This window comes from Micropterus dolomieu, linkage group LG22, assembly GCF_021292245.1.
Source record: "Micropterus dolomieu isolate WLL.071019.BEF.003 ecotype Adirondacks linkage group LG22, ASM2129224v1, whole genome shotgun sequence".
Classification (NCBI taxonomy): Eukaryota; Metazoa; Chordata; class Actinopteri; order Centrarchiformes; family Centrarchidae; genus Micropterus; species Micropterus dolomieu.
In genome coordinates, this window is record NC_060171.1 from 18,012,473 (window position 1) to 18,035,702 (window position 23,230).

General features: G+C 39.9%; 3 protein-coding genes across 6 annotated transcripts in view; all 3 read right to left on the reverse strand.

Annotated features, from left to right (window-relative positions):
* mctp2a (multiple C2 domains, transmembrane 2a) overlaps nt 1-5,133 on the reverse strand; it is a 29,904-nt gene extending 24,771 nt beyond the window's left edge. Inside the window, exons 1-7 of the mRNA XM_046037420.1 lie at nt 5,114-5,133; nt 3,988-4,047; nt 3,793-3,904; nt 1,184-1,326; nt 1,009-1,085; nt 804-918; nt 669-692 (exon numbers count right to left, since the gene is read on the reverse strand). Of these exons, the coding sequence (XP_045893376.1) occupies nt 669-692; nt 804-918; nt 1,009-1,085; nt 1,184-1,326; nt 3,793-3,904; nt 3,988-4,047 (531 nt within the window). The 5' untranslated portion in view covers nt 5,114-5,133. The remainder of the gene's footprint in view (nt 1-668; nt 693-803; nt 919-1,008; nt 1,086-1,183; nt 1,327-3,792; nt 3,905-3,987; nt 4,048-5,113) is intronic.
* On the reverse strand, nt 5,093-6,064 carry LOC123961600. The gene has a single exon (XM_046037094.1). The coding sequence runs from the start codon at nt 6,062-6,064 to the stop codon at nt 5,093-5,095; it is 972 nt and encodes a 323-aa protein (XP_045893050.1).
* Nucleotides 6,065-9,460: 3,396 nt separating this feature from the next.
* The window catches only part of mef2aa (myocyte enhancer factor 2aa), a 61,379-nt gene continuing 47,609 nt past the window's right edge, over nt 9,461-23,230 (reverse strand). For all 4 annotated transcript variants that reach the window (XM_046037099.1, XM_046037097.1, XM_046037100.1 and 1 more), the window contains 4 exons: nt 16,571-16,755; nt 13,566-13,698; nt 13,281-13,404; nt 9,461-13,088 (listed from right to left, as the gene is read on the reverse strand). In XM_046037099.1, coding sequence (XP_045893055.1) covers nt 12,752-13,088; nt 13,281-13,404; nt 13,566-13,698; nt 16,571-16,755 — 779 coding nt within the window. In that variant the 3' untranslated portion in view covers nt 9,461-12,751. The remainder of the gene's footprint in view (nt 13,089-13,280; nt 13,405-13,565; nt 13,699-16,570; nt 16,756-23,230) is intronic.

Consider the following 23,230-nt stretch of genomic DNA (forward strand, 5'->3'; position numbering starts at 1 on the left):
TGAGTATCTTTAACCATCTGTAGTGAATAACCTACAATGTGTATGAAAATGGCTTCATTCCTTTGTCATCTAATTTCAAATTGAGATTGTCTGCTGGACCATCAAGAGACTGAACAGTGGCAGATGTAGTGACTACATAGGTGTGAACATAAACCCACTCGCTGCACTGTGAGTCCCAAACAGAAAACCCTCACTCTGAATCTAATTACAGCTGCAATATATTGAAAACCACTTGAGAGGAGATGGAACTTTGTTTACGGCGAAACCAAACACTGCTCTATAATACTCATCTAAGGGCTCTTTCATGACAACATATTCAGTCAATATTATTATTTTGGTTTTGATCAGAATGTAATATTGTACCATACTTTTTTCACAGCAAATTATACCACTGAAAATAATATGCATTGCAAAAAAAGGGTTCACTATAAAATCACAAAAGAAATAGGCTGTGTTGAAACCAAGGTTACACACAAAAGCCTGAGTCCCAGCATACACATCATTCTTTGTTGCACCATAGTACAGTGAGCTACTGCCCCCTAGTGCTTTACATCAGGGTGACCGTGAGCGCTACCGTGTAATTTAATAAAGTTTAACTACTAATGGCATTTTGGATAGAATCTGGAAATTCAAGTTAAAGTTTAGTAAATTATATAAAAATGCCATACCTTATTCTTCTTCTGTGGCCATCTCTATGGGAAAAAAGAGAAGAATGACATGAATCATAGATCAAAACAATTGAGAGTAGACTAGGGACAAGCAACTGCATCAACAAATACTTCTCATATCAGAAATACTCTCACAGGGCTTCTTTTGACGGTGGCATCTCTAAACATTAAGCAGACTTCAACAACAATAGCTCCCATGTCATCTTCTTTACTTTTTGGATCATCAAGTGTCAACTCCATTTCATAGGTTCTGTGAAGAGAGGGCATGAAGGTTCAAACTAGTGACCATTTATTGATAATTGATTCCCTAAAATATAAATGAAAAAAATATCTTCCTCACTTGTACAAATCAAGATCTTTCAGGGCAATAGTGCTGGCACCCATGAACTCATCAGCGGTCCGATTTTTATCATAGACCTGCAAAAATTTTACAAACATCATTCAGATTTTAAACAGTACGAGACCACACTTGTATCATAAGAAAATGCACTTCTAGTCAAACAAACAATGCCTACCCGGACGTCCACGACATGCTCTTTGTCTCGAAGAGGATAGGAGAAGGACTCATTCCACCGTGGATTCAGGTTTTTATAAACCACCTTGCTTTTATAGAGCTGTTTTCCTTCAAGTTTGAACTTCACATAAGGATCACTGGTACCTAAAATTCACCAAGATAATGTTGTGTGACACAGGTGGTAATGACCTTAAGTGTTAAGTTAATATACAACCACAGTGTATGAACACAGCTTTCATAGCAATCTACGGGAAAAGTGAATAATTTAACGCAATCTTTGTTCACTTCGTGTGGAACATATTGTCACTTTGAAAATGTTCGCTGTTTATGGAAACACGCAAATGATCACACACACATACAGAGCCTTCCCCCATGCTGGTTGTGTGAGAGACTGAAATATGTGAGGAGGAGGTGTACCCCACACATGGCAAAAACAGAGGGATGTAGCTGTTTAATTGTGAAAGAGTAGAAACACTGGCCAGCATGAGGCAACCAGAAACCAAAATCTAGAAGCAACCAGTGTTAATCTCCCAAGCCTGTTAAGAAAGTCTGTCTCCGAGTGGGGTGGGGGTATGGGACTTCTTTGTTTCTGCAATTGCATGCAGATTGGCCAAAAAATGAAAGCCAGTCCCATGCCTTCATTTGTATAGGGGAATAAAGGGGTGCTTGAGAGAGCCTGCAGGGAGGCTTGAATCACATGACAAAGGCCCTGTGGGGATGGGCTGTCAGGCCTGTCAGCTCCCCACTCCAAATGAACATCTCGCAAAGGCAGGCAGGACCCACAGCAGCTCCACCCTGCCAGCCTGTGACAGGGAAACCTCCAGGCAACTTGACAGGAGGAGAATGTGGCAGCTAGCAAGGAGAAAAGCTCTGGCATGACTGAGAACGGTGACGATGGAAATTAATGGGAAAAAAGGGGAGAACAAAAACCAAGGAGTGGGGGCTGGTGGCGTGGGTCCTTTCAGAATATGTAATGACAATGTATGCCATTGGTGAGCCTTTGGCACGGTGTTGATTGTTGGGCAAACAGTGGAGAGACAGGGGGCGTGTGGGGATTGTATCATCGTGGTGCCATCATGTCAGGGAAAGTAAGGTCTCAACTAGCAGGGAGTAGGGCACTGGGCTTGGAGGGTCTTCTGCCACCAGGTAGGGGGGAAAAAAGTTCAGGATCATTCCAAGAAGACAGCCCTTTCACCATTTCGCTGTAAGGTGATTTCTCAAAGCCACAGGACCTACTTCGGAGTATAATATTGGTTAAAACCCCAGCATAAGGGTTTAAATTTTCAATTAGATAAGATAAGAATGATGTAGCTTTGTAATACTGTCATATAACATTTCTCTCCATATACTATGAGATTAATCTATCACTCTAAAATGGCCAAATGTAGATATTATTTTCACTTTAAGTAAAACAAATACTATAAGTAAAAACATTGCCAGACAGTAATTGGCAGTAAATTGGCTCTCTTAAAGAGACCACATATGAATATTCCCATGTGTTGTAGTTCCATGTATGACCACCAGAGGTCGCTGCTATCTTAAAGCAAACTATACTGGGCCTGGGCCTCAGGAGGAGTGGAGATTTGTATTTCAGCTCTCTTTCTCTTTCTCACATACAGAGCAATATCATTGACTTTATACCTGGATATTATTATAGATAAAATTGATTATTTCAACTAAATCACAGATCCATATGCGCAACTTCACAATTATTACATTAAAACAACACCCCTATAGAAAGTAAAATGACTCATTTCCAACATCAAACTTAGATATCATTAAAATAATTAAAAGAATGTAATATTTAAATACATAAGTACAAGTTGTGGGGTAAATGGAAAAAACTCTTCCTTTATAACATCTACCAGCCACAGGCCTTGTTTTGAGGAAGCCCCTCAGCTTTGAGGTAAGAGTTATGAACATCCATCCATCTATCCATCGTCAACCGCTTGACCACAGGGGGCTGGTGCCAATCCCAGCTGACATCGGGCAAAAGGCAGGGTACACCCTGGACAGGTCGCCAGTCCATCGCAGGGCGAGTTATGAACATCTGATTGTCAATTAAATTTAGCAAAGAATCCAATACTACTACACTGGGTATATCATTTCAAAGTCAGATGTTTGTCTACTTTGAAATACCAGTGGTTTCATGTACTAATCAGGCGTTCATCAGAACTGATTGGTTTATCCTAGTCAATCTTTTGTCATACTGGTCTGACTGCATACTTCTCTTCCGTTTCTTTTCCCTGAACATAAGCATTAACTGAACACACCCCATCCTGCCTTTATACACAATAATACATGTCTATTCACAGCTTTCCTGATTGGCTCATAAACACAGCAAGACTAACGATGTGTATACATGTTGTATTTACGTGCAGTGTTTCATCAAGGGCTCACCCTTTAGCTGTAGCCACAACCCAACACACAAGAAACTGCTTTCTTTTAGCATGGGCAAGTAATCCATTATGGCATCTCTTTATCTGTACTGATCCATCCATGGGTGTTTTAAAAAGATTGATGTTAGCTTATAAAGAGATAGTAATTATTCTCTCAAGATCTAAGCGACAACGTTAGGATTTATGGATCACCTCCAGGTTGCTGACCTACCTGAGCGCTTGTCTCGGATGACCAAGTTTCTTCCCTTCTTCAGGTTGATATTGAGGAGGTATCTCTGGAACGAGAGAGGTGCTTGGACCCCAGGCCCTGCTGTCATAGCCTGCTGTGGAGAACCATTTACATTTATAGGCTCATACCAGAAGCTTGGCTTACTTCAATGGGCACAGAAGTCCTTTGAGTACTCACAGAGTTATCCTGGGGATCTTGCACATTTTCGTCAAATAAATCGCACGTTTCGCTGGACATCTAAAAAGAAAAATGTTGTAATGACATTTCATTAAACATCAGAGGGTAAACTCAGTGTAGTACACTAAAGCTGAGATGTCTGGGCGTGTGCACTGCCCTGTGGTCCACATGATATTTATGGCTTGAATTTTATAATTGCGTTTATCTATTTCAAGACATAGTCTATGCATTCCTCATGACTGAAGATAATGTCTTTTAGGGACACAGCCAATGTGTCTACAGCATGCAAATGCTGCAGACAGCAGTAAAATATCAAATGTAAAGCAAAGTGAGATGTTATCAGTCAGAGCTCTCCACACCACATCCAACCAGTAACACAAGTTTTTGACTGGTTCCCATATCTATGAGGCATCTAGACAAAAGAGGAGATAATAGTTTTAGTTTCAGTTAGGGCTGTATAAAGTCAAATCCCAGGTGGTCACGTTACATTTATCACCAATCATCTGAGGATGCGTTTGATATGTAGACTAAGTAGACTTAAGTGTTACTGTTACAGTGGATATATAGAGAATACACACTATATGTATTCTGTCTATATGTAAGTGCTACAGGGATAAAGTGTAATAAAACCACAAGCCCAAGATCAGGCTTAGGAAAGAATGTTGATTTCATGCCATTCATATTAGAGGCTGAGAACAACAGCTGAAGTGAAATGAAACCATGCATATATGACCAATGTGAAAATACATTAAACATTATTAACTTAGTTATTGTGGTGATGCTATAGATTATATTAGTAACGGATAACATGTTTTATTTACAATACCTTCTTTACATCACACAGCGTCTTCTTAAGTACTTTACTATGGCACTAGAGCTTGCATACTTTCATGTTAGAGATTATCACTTTCATTTAAGTTAGTACACCAGAAAGGGCTCTTAAGGTTAATGTATATGCACATGACTGGATTAGTTTGGTTTCCCATCTGTTTCATTTACCATGAAAGGAAATCGCTAATTTGACATCTGAATACAAAATTCAAATTACAAAGTCTACAGTACATGCAGACTTCAAATAAGAATAGACCCTCTGATTATACTGCAGTTAAATACACTGTAAACTGACCTCTTCCAAGGCCTCCTCAATCTGGGCTTCTTCTTGCATGGCTTCTTCTGCAGACAACCCACTTGTGAATAGGAGGGAGCAGAGTTCTTGGTCCTGTTCCTCCGAATCTGTCGTTGAGGGCATGTTGACTTGCTCCTCATTGGGAGTGCCACAGGAAGAGTCCAGAAAGTTGCCATCTGCACTCTCCAAAGGAGTCCCCTGAGTCTCCAACATCAGCGACATTCTGTCTGCAGGAGCTGCAGGGGTCCCTTTTTCACGTGATGGCTTATTCTGCTCCAATGATGTGGTCCTCCTTTCTGTGAAAGGGTTCACTTGGTCTCCCAGGGAGTTTGCTCTGGCCAGTGCTGCAGCAACCCTACCTGCAAGAGCTCGGTCTGCTGGGGTGTCTTCACCAGAGACACTCTGTCTCTCAGTAAGGTCTGGTTTTGGTGAATCAAGTGCGTTGGTAAAAACAGATCTTGGTGAAGGAGTAGGGTCAAAAGTAAATTTAGGTAAACTGCCCTTGGATCTTTTATCCACTTGTGTATACAAGCCTTCTTGAGTCACCTTGTTCTCTGAGCCTAAATTCATCAACTCATCAACTTCCTCATAAAGGGTCGGTGTCCCCACTGGTAAACTTATTCTTTTCAAAGCAGCAGCTGCCTGATCTGTAGGAACTTTGGGTGTGCTTTCTGGGACTGAATCACTCAGTTTGTCTGTGAAAAGTGGTCCATCAGTGACGGAGCCGCTGGCGACAGAATCAGTATCACTCACACCAGGGGAGATGCTAAAGAAATCAGAGGAAGAAGATGCTTCACCTGGCACAAACCTTAGGTCTGGTACGGAAATACTGCGCCGATAGGCCAGCTTCTTCCCCTGCTTGCCAGGCGTCTTCTTAGCTGGCTTCTTCAGTCTTACAAACTTAGTTTTCAGGCGCAAGTTCTCCAAGAAGGTGTTTTTCTTGACTTCCATCTTAAGTGATACCTTTCAGATAAAAAAGAAAGATTCTTTGTGTTACATGTGTATGGGACTAATAAAATGGAGCAAGATGTCCTATGTACATTAGACTCAGTCCATGGAAATGACATAACAACTACAGCCAGGTGGCCACTGATGATAGCTATAAACACACTTTTAAAAAACAAAAATGTTTGCTATACTTACTATTAGTTTTGGCTAAAAAACATAAAACTTCTGGACATTCTATCCTATTCTATTTTTTATAAAGGCACAATTCAATCTATTGAGACTGAATCGTTCTACATGGTGTCTCTACAGAAGGTGACAATGTACAGTATGTCAAGATGTAGCAACACAGTGGCAGCGCAACAGAGGATTTGTCACCACACAAAGATAATAGAAAAAATGTCTCTATTGTTTTTCTGCCATCTGAATTAGTGTCACACCCAGCAGTACCTACTTCTGCCAAATCGTCTGTCTAGACCAACATTTTTGTGTAATAAAACACAAAAAAGTACTACCTACCTACAACCACACGTGTATCAGCTAAACCAAAAAAGGTACATTATCATAAACATATCTTACCCATAGTGCTAAAGCCTAATCTCTGATCTCAAACATTTATGAATAAACTACTTCACCTAAATGATTCTACATGGTATTATTATATTCTCCTGGATTGTTCCAGTATAATTCAGACAAAGAAAACATCATACTATACCTGTCTAGTCGACCTCTGCTCAACAGCTCGACAAAGCCACACACTGAGACTAACCGAGAGCAGCAATAAAGTCCCAGAGGCAGCTCAACCATCCTAACTATGATGAAAAATAGGAAGTGTTTCAAACACAACATGTAGTTAGTGCACTCTCCTACTTGAAGACAAGTGATTGGCCAAACTGGGTGAAACAAGCCATACCAGTCCCACAGGGTGAGTTTCAATGACTATGAGAATGCCATAGTCGGGTGTTGAGTCCTGCCCAAGCCTTCTGTAATGGATGGAGGTACATACAGTATGACTTATGTGGGATTGGAAAAAAATCTGACTACAAATATTGAGTATATTAGGACGCTGTAGCAATAGATTAAATACACACTGAAACGATGATGAAACAGTTGCTCACAGAATACAGCAGGCTGAACAGCCTGTTTATGCCTGCCTATCAGTCTGTTTATTGTTGATTTGAATATTTGACTATTTATTTGCATTTGTGAGGCTATTTGTCTGTTTTAAGATCAGCATGCATTACACTTCCTCTAATATGAGTTCTCTCATAGGTCCAAGTATTTGGAGAGAAAAAAACTTAATGCCATAATCTAGTCTAATTCTACAATACAACTGTCCTTCTTATCTGTTCAAAACACAAAATACTGCCGATGGATTCCACAACATGACTGCAGCATATGAAACGTTCGTCTTATCTCATCCCTGATCTCCAGCACAGATCTGGCACTCAGCGGCTGCCTTGTCATACCAAACTCCATTTCTTTCACACAGCCCCATATTTGTTTACAGTGGAACATGGTTTAGCCTAAGCTCGTCAGAAGTAAGCATTTGTGTTTGCAAAGTATAAACTATAGCTTTCTGTCCACACATAGAAGCCAATGCAACAGACCCACTGGTGTTCACTCTCTTTCTCCTTGTCTGTGCCTAACAGTGGAGACTATATGACAACAGATGTGTTTGAGTCTGGACTGAGTCATGTTCAATATTTGCTAATGTCTTAAGGAGATCAGACCCACATGAAAGAACCCCAACTTGGCTCCCAGTTGAAAGGCAGGGCTGGGGATCTGAACAGGGCAAGCCCCAATGGCAGGTGGCCTGTCGCCCTTCTTCTCACACAACTCAAACAGCCCAAAACCCTGCTTGGTTACTCTACACATGCACACTGGAACTGTTCCAGCCTGCAGCACAGCTGGTCTGAAGGACTGGGAGGCCAGGAACATGTACTTTGGGACAAATATACTGAGTGATGCACACGCAAGCCTTCACTGAAAACAACCAAGAGAGAGTGAGGTTGTCAACTAAGCAGTTTGTCTGGCATTGGTTTGTTTTGCTATTCAATTTGATTCATTTAAATGTTTTATTTATATATACTGTAAGAATAGCAATTCCACAATGAAGAAAATGCAAATACAGTCCAGTATTCAAAATTCAATTTAAGCAAACACTTGTAAGTAGTAAAATGTACTTTTGTACTAATTGTTAAAGTGCTTCAACTGAATTAGGCTACTTTGTATAACTGTAACTGTAACTGTGTCTTGAGTTTCCACAATAGAAATGCATCAAATTTTAAGAACAGGTGCTATTGTTTTGGACGTGAAAACCCACTGTTTAGAAATGTATTACTGCCTTCAAATAAATGGAGTGAAAAGTAAAATTATTTCTCCATAAAATGCAGGGGAGTTAGAGTCTGAGTAGAAATACTCACGTCCAGTAACGTTAACTTAGCTCACAACCACAAGTTTACTTCTAGTTTGATGTAACTTTATGCCTAACTAATGTTAATGACATTTCTCACCATTTATTTCAAGATACATTTTACCGTATTTACATTATGTTACCAATTTTTATGTTTTTTTTTGTTGTTGTTGTTGTTGTTGCTGCTGTTTTAAAAGAGATAAAACTCACCCTATTCAGATTAAAAACACACCTGCCCTATCACAACTTTAAAAACGCCCACTAACAGGTTGAACCAACGGTTTGCTAAATATTACTTAAGTTGGCTACCCGTTGTTTAAAGTTATGTTCTAATATTTCCAGTTGGTGTGAACTGCTGGCTTCGGGGTTTTACCAACTTACCTTTACCTTAGCTAACGCAAGCTGGACCCTACAGCCTGCACCCCAAAGTAATGTGTAATGTATTGTATTACATTGCCTCCTGCTGGCCGTAGGTCGTCTTGCAAAACTGTTCTAATCAAGAAATATCACTAGATGTCACCTGTGAAAAACTTTGGTCTCAACTGTATGTTGATTGCATGTAATCTGTAAGCATTCATATACTATACAATCCAAAAAGAAAAAACATCTGATCAGTTCATAGTAATATGATGCAATAAACTGTATGAAGCAGTTAAAATTAGCTCCACTACGACCAGATACAACATTAAAAAGCTGATTACATGTTAATGCAATAGTAGGCTGTAATCCAAAATTTATATGAAAACTGTTGTTTTTACAGAGTAGTATTGGGCTACTACTTCAATTTATGTAAGGGATCTGAGTACTTCTCCCACCCCTGTGAATCTGGTGATTTCACTGAAAGAGTATGTAAGCCAATTTTCTTAAATAAAATCAGTGAGATGAAGATAAGCATCTGTTCAGTTTGTATCACTGTGTGGTAGACGGCAATGGCATGCAGTCAATAAAATGAAAATGCAGGGCCAAAGAATAGAATAGACATGGAGTTCAGATTGAGCATACACTGAGGTGTTTAATAAAGTTGACAGTTTCTACTGTTTGGGACTTCACAGGAGAACAAATTCTATGTAAGAGTTGTTTACTTCATTTTATACAGAATAAGAGAGATAACCTAAATTACACATTAAAAGCCAATATTTGTACTTTTGTGAAGAATACAAATTTTGTACAACAATATCTAGCATAGTATCTTAATTGTTTAATAAAAAGTTCACTTGAATATTTATTGTATGATGAAAATAAAATAACACATTCAAGGGAAACAAAATGTAGATTAACTTAAAATCTCTTTCGATTTTGAAACAAATAATTTCATTATTGGCAACAAAGTCCAGCTTGTGCCGCCAAACGGTCTGAGCGCTCAAACCGAAAACAGCTTCTTTAGTTAAGTGAACTATCAACTACAAACACTTACCAAACACATAGTTCTGTTTATAAAAGCCATGAAGCAAAGCAGTGTACTGTTACACAGCAAAGTGAAGAGAGTCCTCTACAAAGGTTCATTGATTACCCTTTTCTTTCACATTCATCAGTTGTGCACAATTTGGCAGAGCAAAGTGTATCACAGTGCATTCACCGTGCATTCTCTTGTGTGAGTCTTTTCTGAGAAGAGGCAGATCTGGTCAAGTTTAAATGATATCTGAATTGTCTTTTCTTTTTTTCTGTTTTTACAGAGAGAAAATAAAAATAAAAATGGCTGAATTTGTCTTTGGGATAAGGCATTTCCTAACTGTGCATATACTGTAGATAGAGAAACTACAAAATTCCCTGATATGTTATCAAGTGCTGAAGTATGTGCTCAACTACGAGGTGGCGCTGCCAAGAGGGGCAGGCAATTTTTGTCATTTATTATTGCTATTTTCACCAGCTGTGTTAAACTGGATTACATTATGGATTACTACACGTTATGTAAAATATGTTTAGCAATGCATATGAATATGAAGAGATTGCCCCGGGGTATCCAAATCAAAGCTTTTAATAAAATGCATTATATGTAACTTGTAGTCCAGCAACCTCCAGCTGTGGCACTTCAGGATAAGAGGCAACAGTCATCTCCCAGATGCCCTTCTTACCAACGCTTTGTGGACTAAATATGGCCTGTAATGACATCATATTCCGTATATGTCAGGTGAATTGGGAATAAAACTGCATAGATCTTTTACGGGTGTGTTTCTGAGAACTACCATGGAGTTTGACGATGGGGAACAGAAACCTCAGGAACACACACAAGAGGTGTGCCGGCGAATGCACAGCGATGCCTTTCTCGTACAGCAAACTTCTCATACAAATGTGTGCAGTCCAGCAGTGAGATTAAAGTCAATGACATTGAGTTGTTGTCACAAATTAGCTGCTGAATTATTTGCTTCCGTGATGATGAAGAAGAAAACAAGTCACAGCCCCCTTTCCCCCCTTCTGTCGCTGGCCGGTGCGCTGACACAAGCATCACCTTCCGCGTACATGACTTCAGCACCTTCATATTTTCACTTTTCTGGCTCCTAAGGTTCCTTAACCTATAGTACCCTTACTAGTAACAGTAGCATTGGTATAAGATACAATTTCTGGGGCCAATTAAGGAAACACATGAGTATTTTTGTACATCATTATGACAGACATTTCCAGTAGACTGCGATATTTACAACCACATACGAGCACAGGCATTATCAGTTTTGTGTGAAGGTCGGCAGCCACTTTCTGTCTTCTGCTTTAATTCAATGAACCAGTAACAGGATAGTGGAAAGGGCTTGAGAGACGGCATGTCTTTCAGTTGAGCTACATGCAGTAACAATAGATAATTCTTCAGTGTGGGGCCGGGACCTTGGGTTTGAATGTTGGCAGTGTATTCAGCAGCTGCTGGTATACAACTAACATAAGCTTAACACAATAGGAGGGAAGAAACCTTATTTCCCCTAGCCTTGTGATCATCCTTCACAAATATGAAAATAGTGGAACTTCAACCTCACAGCATTGTTAAAACAATGTCTTCAGGACAAAACAGTCACCACTAATAAAGAATTTACCTTCTGAAACAAAAACACATGGGAGGTTTTGCTGATCATTCAATTTAGAAGAGATTACAGTAAAATTAACAAAATAGCAAATATTGAGCAGTGAATGATCTACTTTTTAAGGGTCTACTCTTGTAAACTTGGCTGTAATCCACAAAAATATACTTTTCTTGAAAACGGTGATCGCACAGTACATTCAGTATGTGCTCACACCCTGGTGGTATATATTAAAGTTGCTATTTACACAACAAAATAAAAGGTTTGGCTCAAATGTTCAATTATACAAACAGAACAGCAAAATGTTCATGGCTTTAGAATATCAATTCAAGATCTGGTTTACATGACTTTACACGGTTTGCAATAAAGCACAATAAAAAATAAAACTATGATGAACGAAATGGTGCATTTGAGTGAATTGTTAGGAAACCATAGCAACTGTACAAAACAACACAAAAAGAACAGCTTTGGCTTATATTACTGATGAACTGTTACACAAACGTGAACATGTTTATTTTCACACCAGTTCAACTGGACAGGTTCGCATTATCTTAATTGCACACTTATATATCCTACTCTATTAAATTATAAAATGAATTGGATGTCATTATTGCAATAAATTCTGTTATTTCATTTTGACCTTCAACAGTATGGTTTCATTTATTCACTAAAGTAGTCTCAAATGTTGCAATTATTTATTGTGTGATCAAAATTCCTGTGTAGTATTTATTAACTCTGTCTGTATTTCCTGATAAACAGAATACATAAGTTAGAAGAGGCCACTTGAGATAAAGGTCTTGTATGGTTACAGTTCTTGCAGTGAACATAATATGTAAGGGCCCTCAGCCTGAAAGCAACACAACGCTCTCTGATTGCAACTTGCAAGCACAGCAATACAGCAACTACATGTAAGTGTCTGACTAGACCAGTGAATACAATAATCTACCGCCTATTTTTAAACAATTTTCTCTGAACATCTTTTTTCTGCAAACACCATCTAAATTGCACCAAGTACCTGATACCACCTGCCTGTGCATATAATTCAGTCCAGCTAACTGAGATTTGTTTTAATCTTACTGGATCAGCTTGAGAATTTACTTTAGATATGTCCTGACACGTCTTTTAACATTTTCCACTCAGTCTTACAAATTGAAATGGAGTTGGATAATAGTATCATAACAAAAGCTCTAAGGACCCTTGCTCTTTCTTTTATCTCCATGTCTAACCCCTCCCTCTCTCTGACTGGCTGGTGACTGGAGGCGTGATCGGGGCTCTTTATGTCACCCATGTGTCCATGCGCAAGCGCTTGACCGAGGGGCTCTCCCTGTCCTCAGAGCCAGCAGGGGGTCTTCCCAGCCCCAGCGGGGAGTGGAAGTCTGGCCGGTGGTCCTCACGATCGCTCCCGTCATAAGAGCTACAGGAGGAGCTGAGGCTGTCGGCAGGTGAACGTCCCAGAACTTCGTGTCGGCTGGACCCTTGATGCGGCTGTTGAGGAGGGAAGCCAGAGGGGGTGACACGCTCCCGTGGCGGCGAAATGGGCTCGGACTTGATGTTTATGCTCTGGCTGGTGTTGATGGAGAGGTTGGAGCCCTGAGGTAGGTGACCTCCACCACTGTAGAGGAGATAAATATGACATGTTGTGTTCAGTCTAAAAATGAGACAACAAGTGCGAGGTGCAACAATGTGAAAAGCCAGGAATATGTAGATGTGTGATTCAGCATGATATCACAAAGCATAGTGGGTGTTGCTTTTATGTGAGGGCATCTGGAGAGTGTGCCTATGTTTTGGGTAGTGTGTTACTCACACCAAAGAATTAAGAGCTGCCTGGCCCAGTTGATGCTGTTGCCATGCCGACATGGAGCCCAGTGAGAGCCCGGGAGAGCTGAAGCCCTGCAGGGAAGAGATCTCTGCACTGCTCAGGGAGAACTCTGTAAAAACAACAGCAGCCACACACAGTGAGAACTCACTCACATTTCAGCTACAACACTGTGTGCCACTGAGAAAAGAGCAGGAACCAACAGCGTGTAGTACAACAGTCACGGCTGAGGCGGTTGTTTTCAGTCTGAGGGGAGAGCAAGACCGGACTCACCAGCAGGGTTGTAGGAGGTGGGCATGCCTGAGTAGACCAGGCCAGGCTGTGGGGGTAAGCTCGGGGTGGTGACGGACACTACTGGAGTGGCCAGTGGCTGGGTGGACTGAGAGCTGCTTATCCTCTGGGTGTTCTGCAAAACACAAAAGCAATAGAAAATGCATAAGCCCAAAATACAACACACTTTAATACTAAACAACGTACAAATTGTTTTATAACGAAGTTACATTACATAAGTTTTAAGTTGGTATTACCTATTCATATTGTGGTAATAAGGGATTTGAATGTAATAATAAAAGCTGCCACTAGGTGGTGGTATAGCTTTATTCATCTCTGATTCATAACTCATTGACAAATATGTCCAAAAAAAAGGATAAAAACAGGATAAAATATTCAATAAGTGATGTTGCGGATTTTCTTCCAGATATAGTTATATTAAAATTATATGTACATATAAAACAAACATACAAAGATATACGTAAATGTATCACAGATATTGTTGCCGTGGGCTTAAAAATAATTAGGTAGATTTCAGTAATCATAACAACTAATTCATTTCTTCCATCAATTTTAAGTGGACAACCGACCGATGTAGTCAGTGCAGAAATTACAAGAGCAGACATGCAGCTACAGGCAAAACAAATTATTGATAAGATTTCCCACAATCGGCTTAATGAGTTTTACTTTGTTAGACATGAAAAAGAACAATGTCATAGGGATAGTGCAGGTGAGGAAGAGCCCTCCCCTTCAACAGCATCTGTTACCCACACATCCGGAGTGCGAGAAATCACAGTGAGTCTAGTGATCCATTTTATAATCAAATAAACAACTCTTAACTGAGAAGGTGCAAAAGGATAATGCAAATGACACATTTCAATTCCCAGAGTGACGCACAGTAAAGCCCCAGTGGTTTTTAGTACAATGACTGGCATGCAGTCCACTCAAACACACCTACACAGCATGGTGTGGTCATGCAGCAAACTACACCGCGAGCTACAAATGCACACACCCCAACTACACTAATCAAACGCATACATAGTTTTGAACAATACTATAACAAATCTTCATGAACATAATGCAACAAACATATGTGCAGCTGCCAGCGGTTACGTTTGAAGCAGCATAGCACCGTTATGTAGTTGATGGCTTCCTTGCATTGTTCCAACACTCTCCAGCCAAATGACTTCACCAAACACCAAGTGTCTCACAGAATGATATCATTTAAGATGATGTAATCTTCTCTTCCTTAGAAAAAATTATTTATATTTTTACCCGACACTTTTTTAATTCCAAAAACTTTTCAGATTGTGTCTACAACTTAATGGTATAAAAAAAGTGTGCTCTCTCGCTCTCTCACACACACACACACACACACACACACACTCCTGGCTAAATATGACTAACGTTGACGTGTTGGGAATGGAGGAGCCAATTTAACAGGCTGAGGCAATTTTCACAGGCCAAACCCAAAAAACATGCAGTGACAAAACATTTTTTTAAATGTATTATTGCTGGCAGTTCTGAGAGCCAATCTCCTGTTTGAGCACGGTCTTTTAGTCTATCATGTGTGATTACCGGAAGCATGTTCACATTTTAGCCATTTGCCCAGGCATTTGTCAAAACTCACCAAATCCATTTCCTCCTCCTCCGACTGCCCACAACAGAAGAAAAGAAGAGAGGCAGTGTTATAGAAAAGAAGCAGAGTGACTGTAAATCACTCTGGAAAATAGTGCCAGCTATCCATACTTTACAGTAGAAGGGACAATAAGGTACATAAAAGTGTAGATGACATCTGTAGTCGTTGTAAAATCACACTCATTTCACGTCTAAAGTCTGTTGTTATTCTTGTTATTGGTGCCCTGATAAACTTTATTTAGCATTCAATTACGTGGCCACAATCTTCCAGCAATGTGTGGATGTTGGGCTATAACGCTATAACGTTATCTTGTTAATGATGACGACAAAGCAGTCGAATCCTAGACAAAGGTTCTCAACACTGCATTCATCAGAAATTACATGAAGTTTCTTCCCAACAAACTGCTGTATATTTCAAACCCTCCCTGTGCTGAAAGAGGTACCAGAACCCAATCTTCCATCTTTTCTGTGCTGTGGGACATACTGCGACCAGGCCAGGGCTGTCTTAATACCCACACTCAATCAATAGCGGCAGGAAGACACGACAAGGGCGACAAGATATTATCTGGCTCACACCCTGGGCCCCTGATTAAGTCTTCATCTACACTCTGTCACACTGAGATGTGATTAATTTAATACCATTATGGCCTAATGACAGGCTGTCTGCAGACCTGTCAGCCAGCAACCTCCACAGCCTCTGCCATTCTAAAAAGTTTCATTGGCTCAGACAGAACAGAACCTTCCTCCCGTCACAGCCTAACCTGTTTCAGACCTCTTACAGCACAACCTGTCCTGCTCTACCGATTCCACATGCCAACACACAGTTGTTTAAACACTGCTCCAGGTTAGTTGAGGCTCCGAAAAGGAGGAGCACCCACAGTAACCCAAGGTTTATTTACCAAACACAATCCTTTTCCTGGAGTGGCTCCGGTTGCTGACAACACCAGCAACACGCAAAGTTGGAAATAGTATATTTGCTGGCCGGTGTCTGAAAATCCCCCACTTAATAGTATTTTGAATGTTGATTTATGACCAAGAGAGGGAAGTTTAGCCTCAGGTGTTTACTGTGGTCAGAAGGCTCTGCACCATCATTATTATATTAGAGAAAGCTTCTCATTTAAATGTGAATAATTGAGAGAGAGTTAAGACACATGAGCTGCCAATCCTTGGCTAGGTCCACACTCTAATGGATTATAATGGTGATCTAAGAAGAAGACAGCACAAGAGGAACGGTGCTCACATGTGGTCTGCACACTGTGAGTAAGTCCAGATTGAGACACTAAATAAAGCTCTGGTCTGCCCTGCAGCAGTCATACTTAAAGGTCCTTTAGCTGGCCATACTTGTGTGCAGTGGTGTGCTCTGTACTCACCAGTGGGGGCATCATCCCTTTGCTAGATGGAGGGATAACCACCCTTAGGTCTGGCTTGCGGCTTCCCATTCCCATGTTCCCTCCAGGGGGTGGTGGAGACTTGGTGGGCATGACTTTACCCAGGCCATTGCCGCTGGGTGTGCTGAGGACGCCCGGAGAGCCCCTGGGGTTAACAAAACCATTTCCTGCAGAGGTACACAGCAACAGAAACACATCATCAAACCATGGACTGTGACTGACAACACTCCCAGTCATCAAGCAAACCTCTCCCACAGTGTTGTTTTCCTGCTGCAGCACGCAGTGTTAAGTGTTTCCAACCCTCTGGGAAGTTTTAATAGACTTGGATAATTATCCTGCACATTTACAAAAATAAAACGTCCATTTCAAAATTGATGAGCCTTTTATTTTTATTGTGAATGATTACATCAAAGTCAATTCTTTGCATCTTGGGATGAGGAGCAGTTCACTGACAAATGTACTGTGACTGCTTAAAAGAAATAGCCGAAGCCATTACAGTTGAGTTGATTCTCTCGATGTTGTTTTTACACTGTGCACAAAAAACATAGCAAAGTACTAAGCTCTCCCTTGAACATTCACACCTTGATGTCCGTGGTCGTTAGTCATTTCCTTTTTCAAAGAGCGAGTACTTCACATTTAAGGAACTCCCACCCTCCTCACTCCCACTCTATCGCTGGACAACTGTCTCATGCAAAGTGTTTATATTATCAGTGGGTGCGGATAGATTTAGTAAATTCACTAAGAAATTCTCTTTTTACTTTTCTGTGTCTCGTATAAGTGTTACAGACTTACAGGAACAGTTTTTAACACTTGTCTGTGTAGATTCATAGTACAGTTTTCAATTACTTTACTATTACTATATTACTTTATTATTGAACCATAGTAGCTGGTATAACCATAGTTACCAGCTACGCTCTTCCATGTAGTTCCTTTTTAATATACCCCAGATTTTGACAGAACTGTGTTTTCCTACTATGCACCTTGTGCAAGGAATAATGTGCAAACAAATCTGAAACTAGACACATTTATTTCCACTGATGAATTTAAGGGCATCATAAAGAATGTGGTAATAGAGGCATGTAGTTGTTTTTCCTGAGAGGCCAATGTGTTTGAAAAGCTGTTCTTTGTTTTATTGTGGATTTTGTACATCATGTTGCATTTTAATATGTTGTGTTTCTGTACATTGGCCAGGTCTCTCTTGTAAAAGAGATTTTTGACCTCAGTGGGACTTCCTGGTAAAACAATGTGTTATGAGTATTTTTGTGACTTAGCTCACAAAAATAAGAATTTAAATGAAACTATAAAATAATTTATTGTTAAAATACTATAAACTCTCGTCACCTAATATTCTACAAACTGCTGCATTTAAAAACAATACAGGTTTCAAAAAAACATTATTTCTTCCTGGTTTTGTCGAGGTAAAGTACTTTTTTTTCAATTTTAAAATACTGAATGACTCATCTAAACAAGGTCTGCAGTAGGATTCTGAAGATTCCACACAAATCCACTCTAATAAAAATGGAGAAGTGAATTGTTATGAAAAACTTCCTAACCAAACAACAGTAATATTTCAAGTGCACTTGTATTTTAAATGGAATTTACTTTAAGCAGGTCTAAGTAAAAACTATAACTTTAAAATACATATTGTATATGTTGAAATCCTAAAAACGGGGAAGAAAGAATGAATAGTATCTTGCAATGCATCAACAGATCAGTAACACTTCAACAAGTTGCTGACTTCTCCATTGTGTTCAGTGTATCCCAGTGAAACACAAAGTGTGCACACAACAAGTAGCCTCTTGGGTAAGAACATAATGGAACAATAGCCCCTCTGACTACAGATAAGGACAGCAACAATTCACGGTCAAATAAACAGTTATGAAGCCGACAATAGTATCACACAGCTGAATCAACAGTATATACAAGCAGCTATCGCTATCAGCTCTGGCTTTGATCATACAAGACTTGGCTACTGCAAGAAAACAATGTTTACAGAATTAGCAGAATAAATGTCCAAGGCCCTAAAAATAGAAAACCCGATTAAAAGCAGTGAAGATGTCAGTGAGTGGGAATGAGATGTTAGTGAAACTAGAATTGCATGTAAAGGAATGTGCAAAATAGCAAGAAAATAAGAGCTTTCTGATAAAAATCAGTGAGCTGTGATGTTTTACCTTAACGGACAGAGTTTGTTCATTTTCATTTCTGTGTGATGCCAAACATTTGGCCCATCCATCATGGGATTACAAGACACCACTGTACTGGTAACACATATACATAACTAAAAGAAAAGATCAATTACACCATTGTATATATATATGTACCTTGAGATAACATATTTTAATGCAAAACTGAATAAATTGATGTAAGGAAAACAGATATATAACATACATACTGATTCATCGATGTCGGCTTTTTAACCTTCATACAGCCAAGAATAATAAACACAATTAAATCGACCAAATTGCATTGGGCATAAGGCTGTTGCTGTTTTTGTAAGGTTATAAAACAAATGGTGCTCATTTAGCATTATACAACATGACTGAAACAGGAATGTAGTCACACTGTATCTATCAACATTTCAGTCATTTTCTTTGTCCACTTCTATACCAATGTATGCAGGGCTGATTTGCCCTGCATTGCCAGTGCATCGCAGGGCAAATACAGACACCCAGTGCTGTATTAACTGGCTAATTTAGACTTGGATTAACCCACCTGACTTGCACATCTTTGGAATGTGCCCCTGATTATGACTTCAGATGTCTGATGATGAGTAAATTCCACACTTCTTTCAAATAATTGCCAAGAAGGGAGCACATGTCTGAACAAATACTTAAACCACAACAGTAATTCTGAGCCAAGGTAACAGCCACAAGTTAAGACCCAGCCTTTCAGCAGGGACATTTCAGAGGGCTTTTCTGATGTCTGCCCTCATTCCATATTCAGACTTCTCTGACAGACCGGTTGTGCCAATAAATCCTTTCTGGCTGAAACCTGTGCATGTTGATAGCTGTTTGGTTTCAGTTCATTGTCCTGAATTATTAACACGATCTGGGAATGGAGCATTACATAAGGCCTTGTGTTTACAACTCATTTTAAGGTCGGGGGAAAGAAAACGTGGTGACCTATTGTGCCGATCACCAAACACACGTCAGGTTCAGGCAAAAGAGAAAATGTCTTGGTGAGAAGAAATAATAGATGTGAATCAAGGCCTCCAAAAACAGTTTTCTAATAATAGATGCCATGCACAGTCCTATTGTTTTGTCTCAGAAAACCAAGACCAGGCAGGATGTGCAGAGGGTGACTGAAGGCAGATGGCAACCAGGTAAATAATTGTTCTTGCCCCCCACTCTTTTCCTAAAAACGGTAGACTATAGAAAAACTGACAGATGGTTCACATTATTGTTATTTTCTACACAGCATGGGAATGATTCATCATCATCCTCCAACCTTGAATACATGTTTCACATTCAATTAACCCCAGCATGAAGAAATGAAAAGTTACAATAAATTTTTTTATGAAAATAAAATTTGCACAAACATGGTACAACTACAGTACTATTTATTCCATTACCTGATGTGATCTGCTGAACACACAAACATACCCTGTACTTGTGTTTCATGAGCTTGTAATGCTCCAATATTAATGAAGGGATATGTACAGCTTGCAGACATTGCACATAAAAGAGAGCACACTTTGAAATCCTCGCTGCTCACCACAACTTTCATTCTTAATGCTCAGCAGTCAAGGACCAGAGCTTGCAATTAGGTGTAATTGTATGAGTTGTTGAGAGATCTATTATGGAACTGCACACTGTATAAAATGAGACTTGTTAGATGGTGTTTCTGAAGGCGTAGTAGCTGTATAGCCATTATCCAAACCAAAGACTAGACAAGAACAACAACAGATGGCTTATTTTAGAAAGAACAACAGACAATTGTCTCACCAATAATGTTCACTGTGACATTAACATATGCATGCTTGCAAGTCAGGCAATTTTCAGCTAATGAGTAAATAATAACTCCTCCACACAGTTAAAACAGCTGCCCGTCACCAACAGGGACAAATAGGTTGTGAGGAAAATAATTTACTTCTTCTATTTGTCTTTTGTAAAAAAAAATTTAAAATAATGCATGAAATCTTTTCTCTGTGATGACACCATCGAACAGAAGAGAAGATATCGCACGGCCCATCTTCCATCTGGCCACTATGAAAGACTTCTGCTGTGGTCATAGCTGCTACTTGTGAAAAATCAGAGCTATGTCAGGAATGGTCATCTGACAGCAGGGCTGGAGAGGTTTCTCCTCCCTGTAGTCTCTGCTGTTCTACACACTTGGTACAAACAACAGCTGCAGCATGTGCCCACTATGCCAAACGCTGACGCCCCCTGGAAGAGAATCCTAACTCTACCCCAACCCGGTGGCACACCCCAGACTTACCCAGCACTCTCTTTAAAATGCTGACTGTAAACCAATCCAAGGTGATCTTCATATTTTCTAATGAATATCTACCCAAATATCCCACTGTAAGCCTATAATCTTATGTTCTGCCACACGCTATGAACATTAAATGCCATACAATTTTGTAATACCATACTGCATTTAATCAGAAATCCTATATGGAGTACAGCAAGCTAAGTGTCAAGGAAAGAGTTAAACTCCACCTGCCTCCGCCTCTCACACAGCACATTGCAGCCATGACAGGCTGTCCGGTCATTGTGTACTGAGGACTTAGTGGGATGTCATGGCCCGAATACCTACAGGGTTATGCTGGTCTAGGCATCTTACAGACCCTCTCCAGCCTTATATGGGCTGCCAGAGTAGCGGGGGGAAAACAGATGCACCTGTCAATACAGGGCAGGAAACAGGAGGAGGGAGGGCCACATAGAGGTGACAAGTTTAAAGGAAATGCTGCGTTTATTTACCTGCCAAAGTCAGTTGGACAGCTAATTGCCTTGCCTGGTTACCCAGTTTGGTTTCAAGCACAAACACTATACTGCCGCTGAGTCATTTCCCATCTCTCAAACATGCATTTAAAAAGCATATCGTACATTTCCTCTGTTGAGAGGAGCAACACATGTATCCCCTTTGCATGCAGTAAAAATATAGTTGAGCAAAGGCACTATCAGTCAATGATAGTGACAACTGCCTTGAACCAATCACAGATGGATACGCAACAATCCAGCTTGCGTGCTAAGCAGGAGGCCTATTGGGCAGAACTACAGAGAGCTAATGAATCTCTCCGGCAGGACTTACCCGCTGGGCTGGAGCCCACACCGCTTGGCACTGAAAGGTCTGTGGTATCCAGCATGCCACCTAATGAGATGCACAGAGTGATATGATTAACCATCTGCATCCCTCTGCAAGCTAGCAGAGCATGTGATGGAGATGCCAGACCAGACATGAAAATGTCATGTAGATCTATCTTCACAGCACACGTGTGCTCTCGCGAGTGTCCTCATGGTGGGGAAATTTCAAATATATGATTACAGAGAGCAACATCAAGCTGTGTTCAGTATGGTGTCCATTATGTTTATAATTTCTATAATTGTATAATATAAATATTTATGGTATCTATAGGACCTCTCTGAACTGTCGCATGAACTGCCAAGCAGACACTATCAAGATACACTTAAATCAAAGCACACAGTGCTAGTATACCAGATGAGCTTGGACATGTGCATCCTAAAAAGAAAAAGTAAAGACCTTGCAGCAAACAATGAGGACAGAAGAGTTATTGTGAAAAACCTTGAGTAAAACCCTCTGCAAATGTGTAGGTGTCAGGCAATTCTGATATGTGATTAAATTTGAATGAGGCATTTCACACCTTGTCGCATGTACTACTACTACTGTGTGTTACTTCTATTGTATGCATGAAGCTGAATCTTGCAAAAGCAAGTACCAGCGTAGACTGACATCATTTTCCACAATGCTGATACAGTAAAAGGTGTGATGATAAGCTTTTCTCAGGGTGTGAAGAAAAAATATCACACAAAAACCAGCTAAGGGGTGTTAGTGTGACATGACTGCTCAGCCTTATGCCCCCTATACCCAATGCCAACATGAAAAACAAAAAGTGTAAACTATAACAACCAAAAAAAAAAAAAAACTTACCATAAAGGAGTAGTTTAACAGAATATATGTACGCATATTTACATTTTTGCTGACTGTTAGATGTGAAGATCGATATAATCTTCACATATAAAAGGCGATTAGCCTTGCTTAGCATAAAAAGTAGAAACAAGGGTAAACAGCTAGCATGGCTCCATTCAAAGTAAAAAAAACAAAAATACTAGCAACACCTCTAAAGCGTTGTGGTTTTATGAAGGGTAACGTGAAGTTGCCAGACAACCGCCTCAACTGAGAGAAATGCTGGGTGCACAGATTATCTGTGTTAATTACAGTGTTGTTCAATAAAAATAGCAAAACGTAGTACAGTATGTAACTCTTAAAATGATTGTTATTTTTACATTTCTGTAATTAAAGGTTCAGTGTGTACTATTTCTGAGGATTTATTGACAGAATATAAGATCCATCCCCATATAAGATCCATAACTATGTTTTCAGAGGTGTATAAAGACCTTACATAGTGAACCATTTCTATCTACATAACCGCGGGTCCCCCTTACATGGAGGCCGCCATGT

Coding starts and splice junctions, on each gene's coding strand:
- LOC123961600 (XM_046037094.1), bottom strand. CDS start 6,064: ATGGAAGTCAAGAAAAACACCTTCTTGGAGAACTTGCGCCTGAAAACT.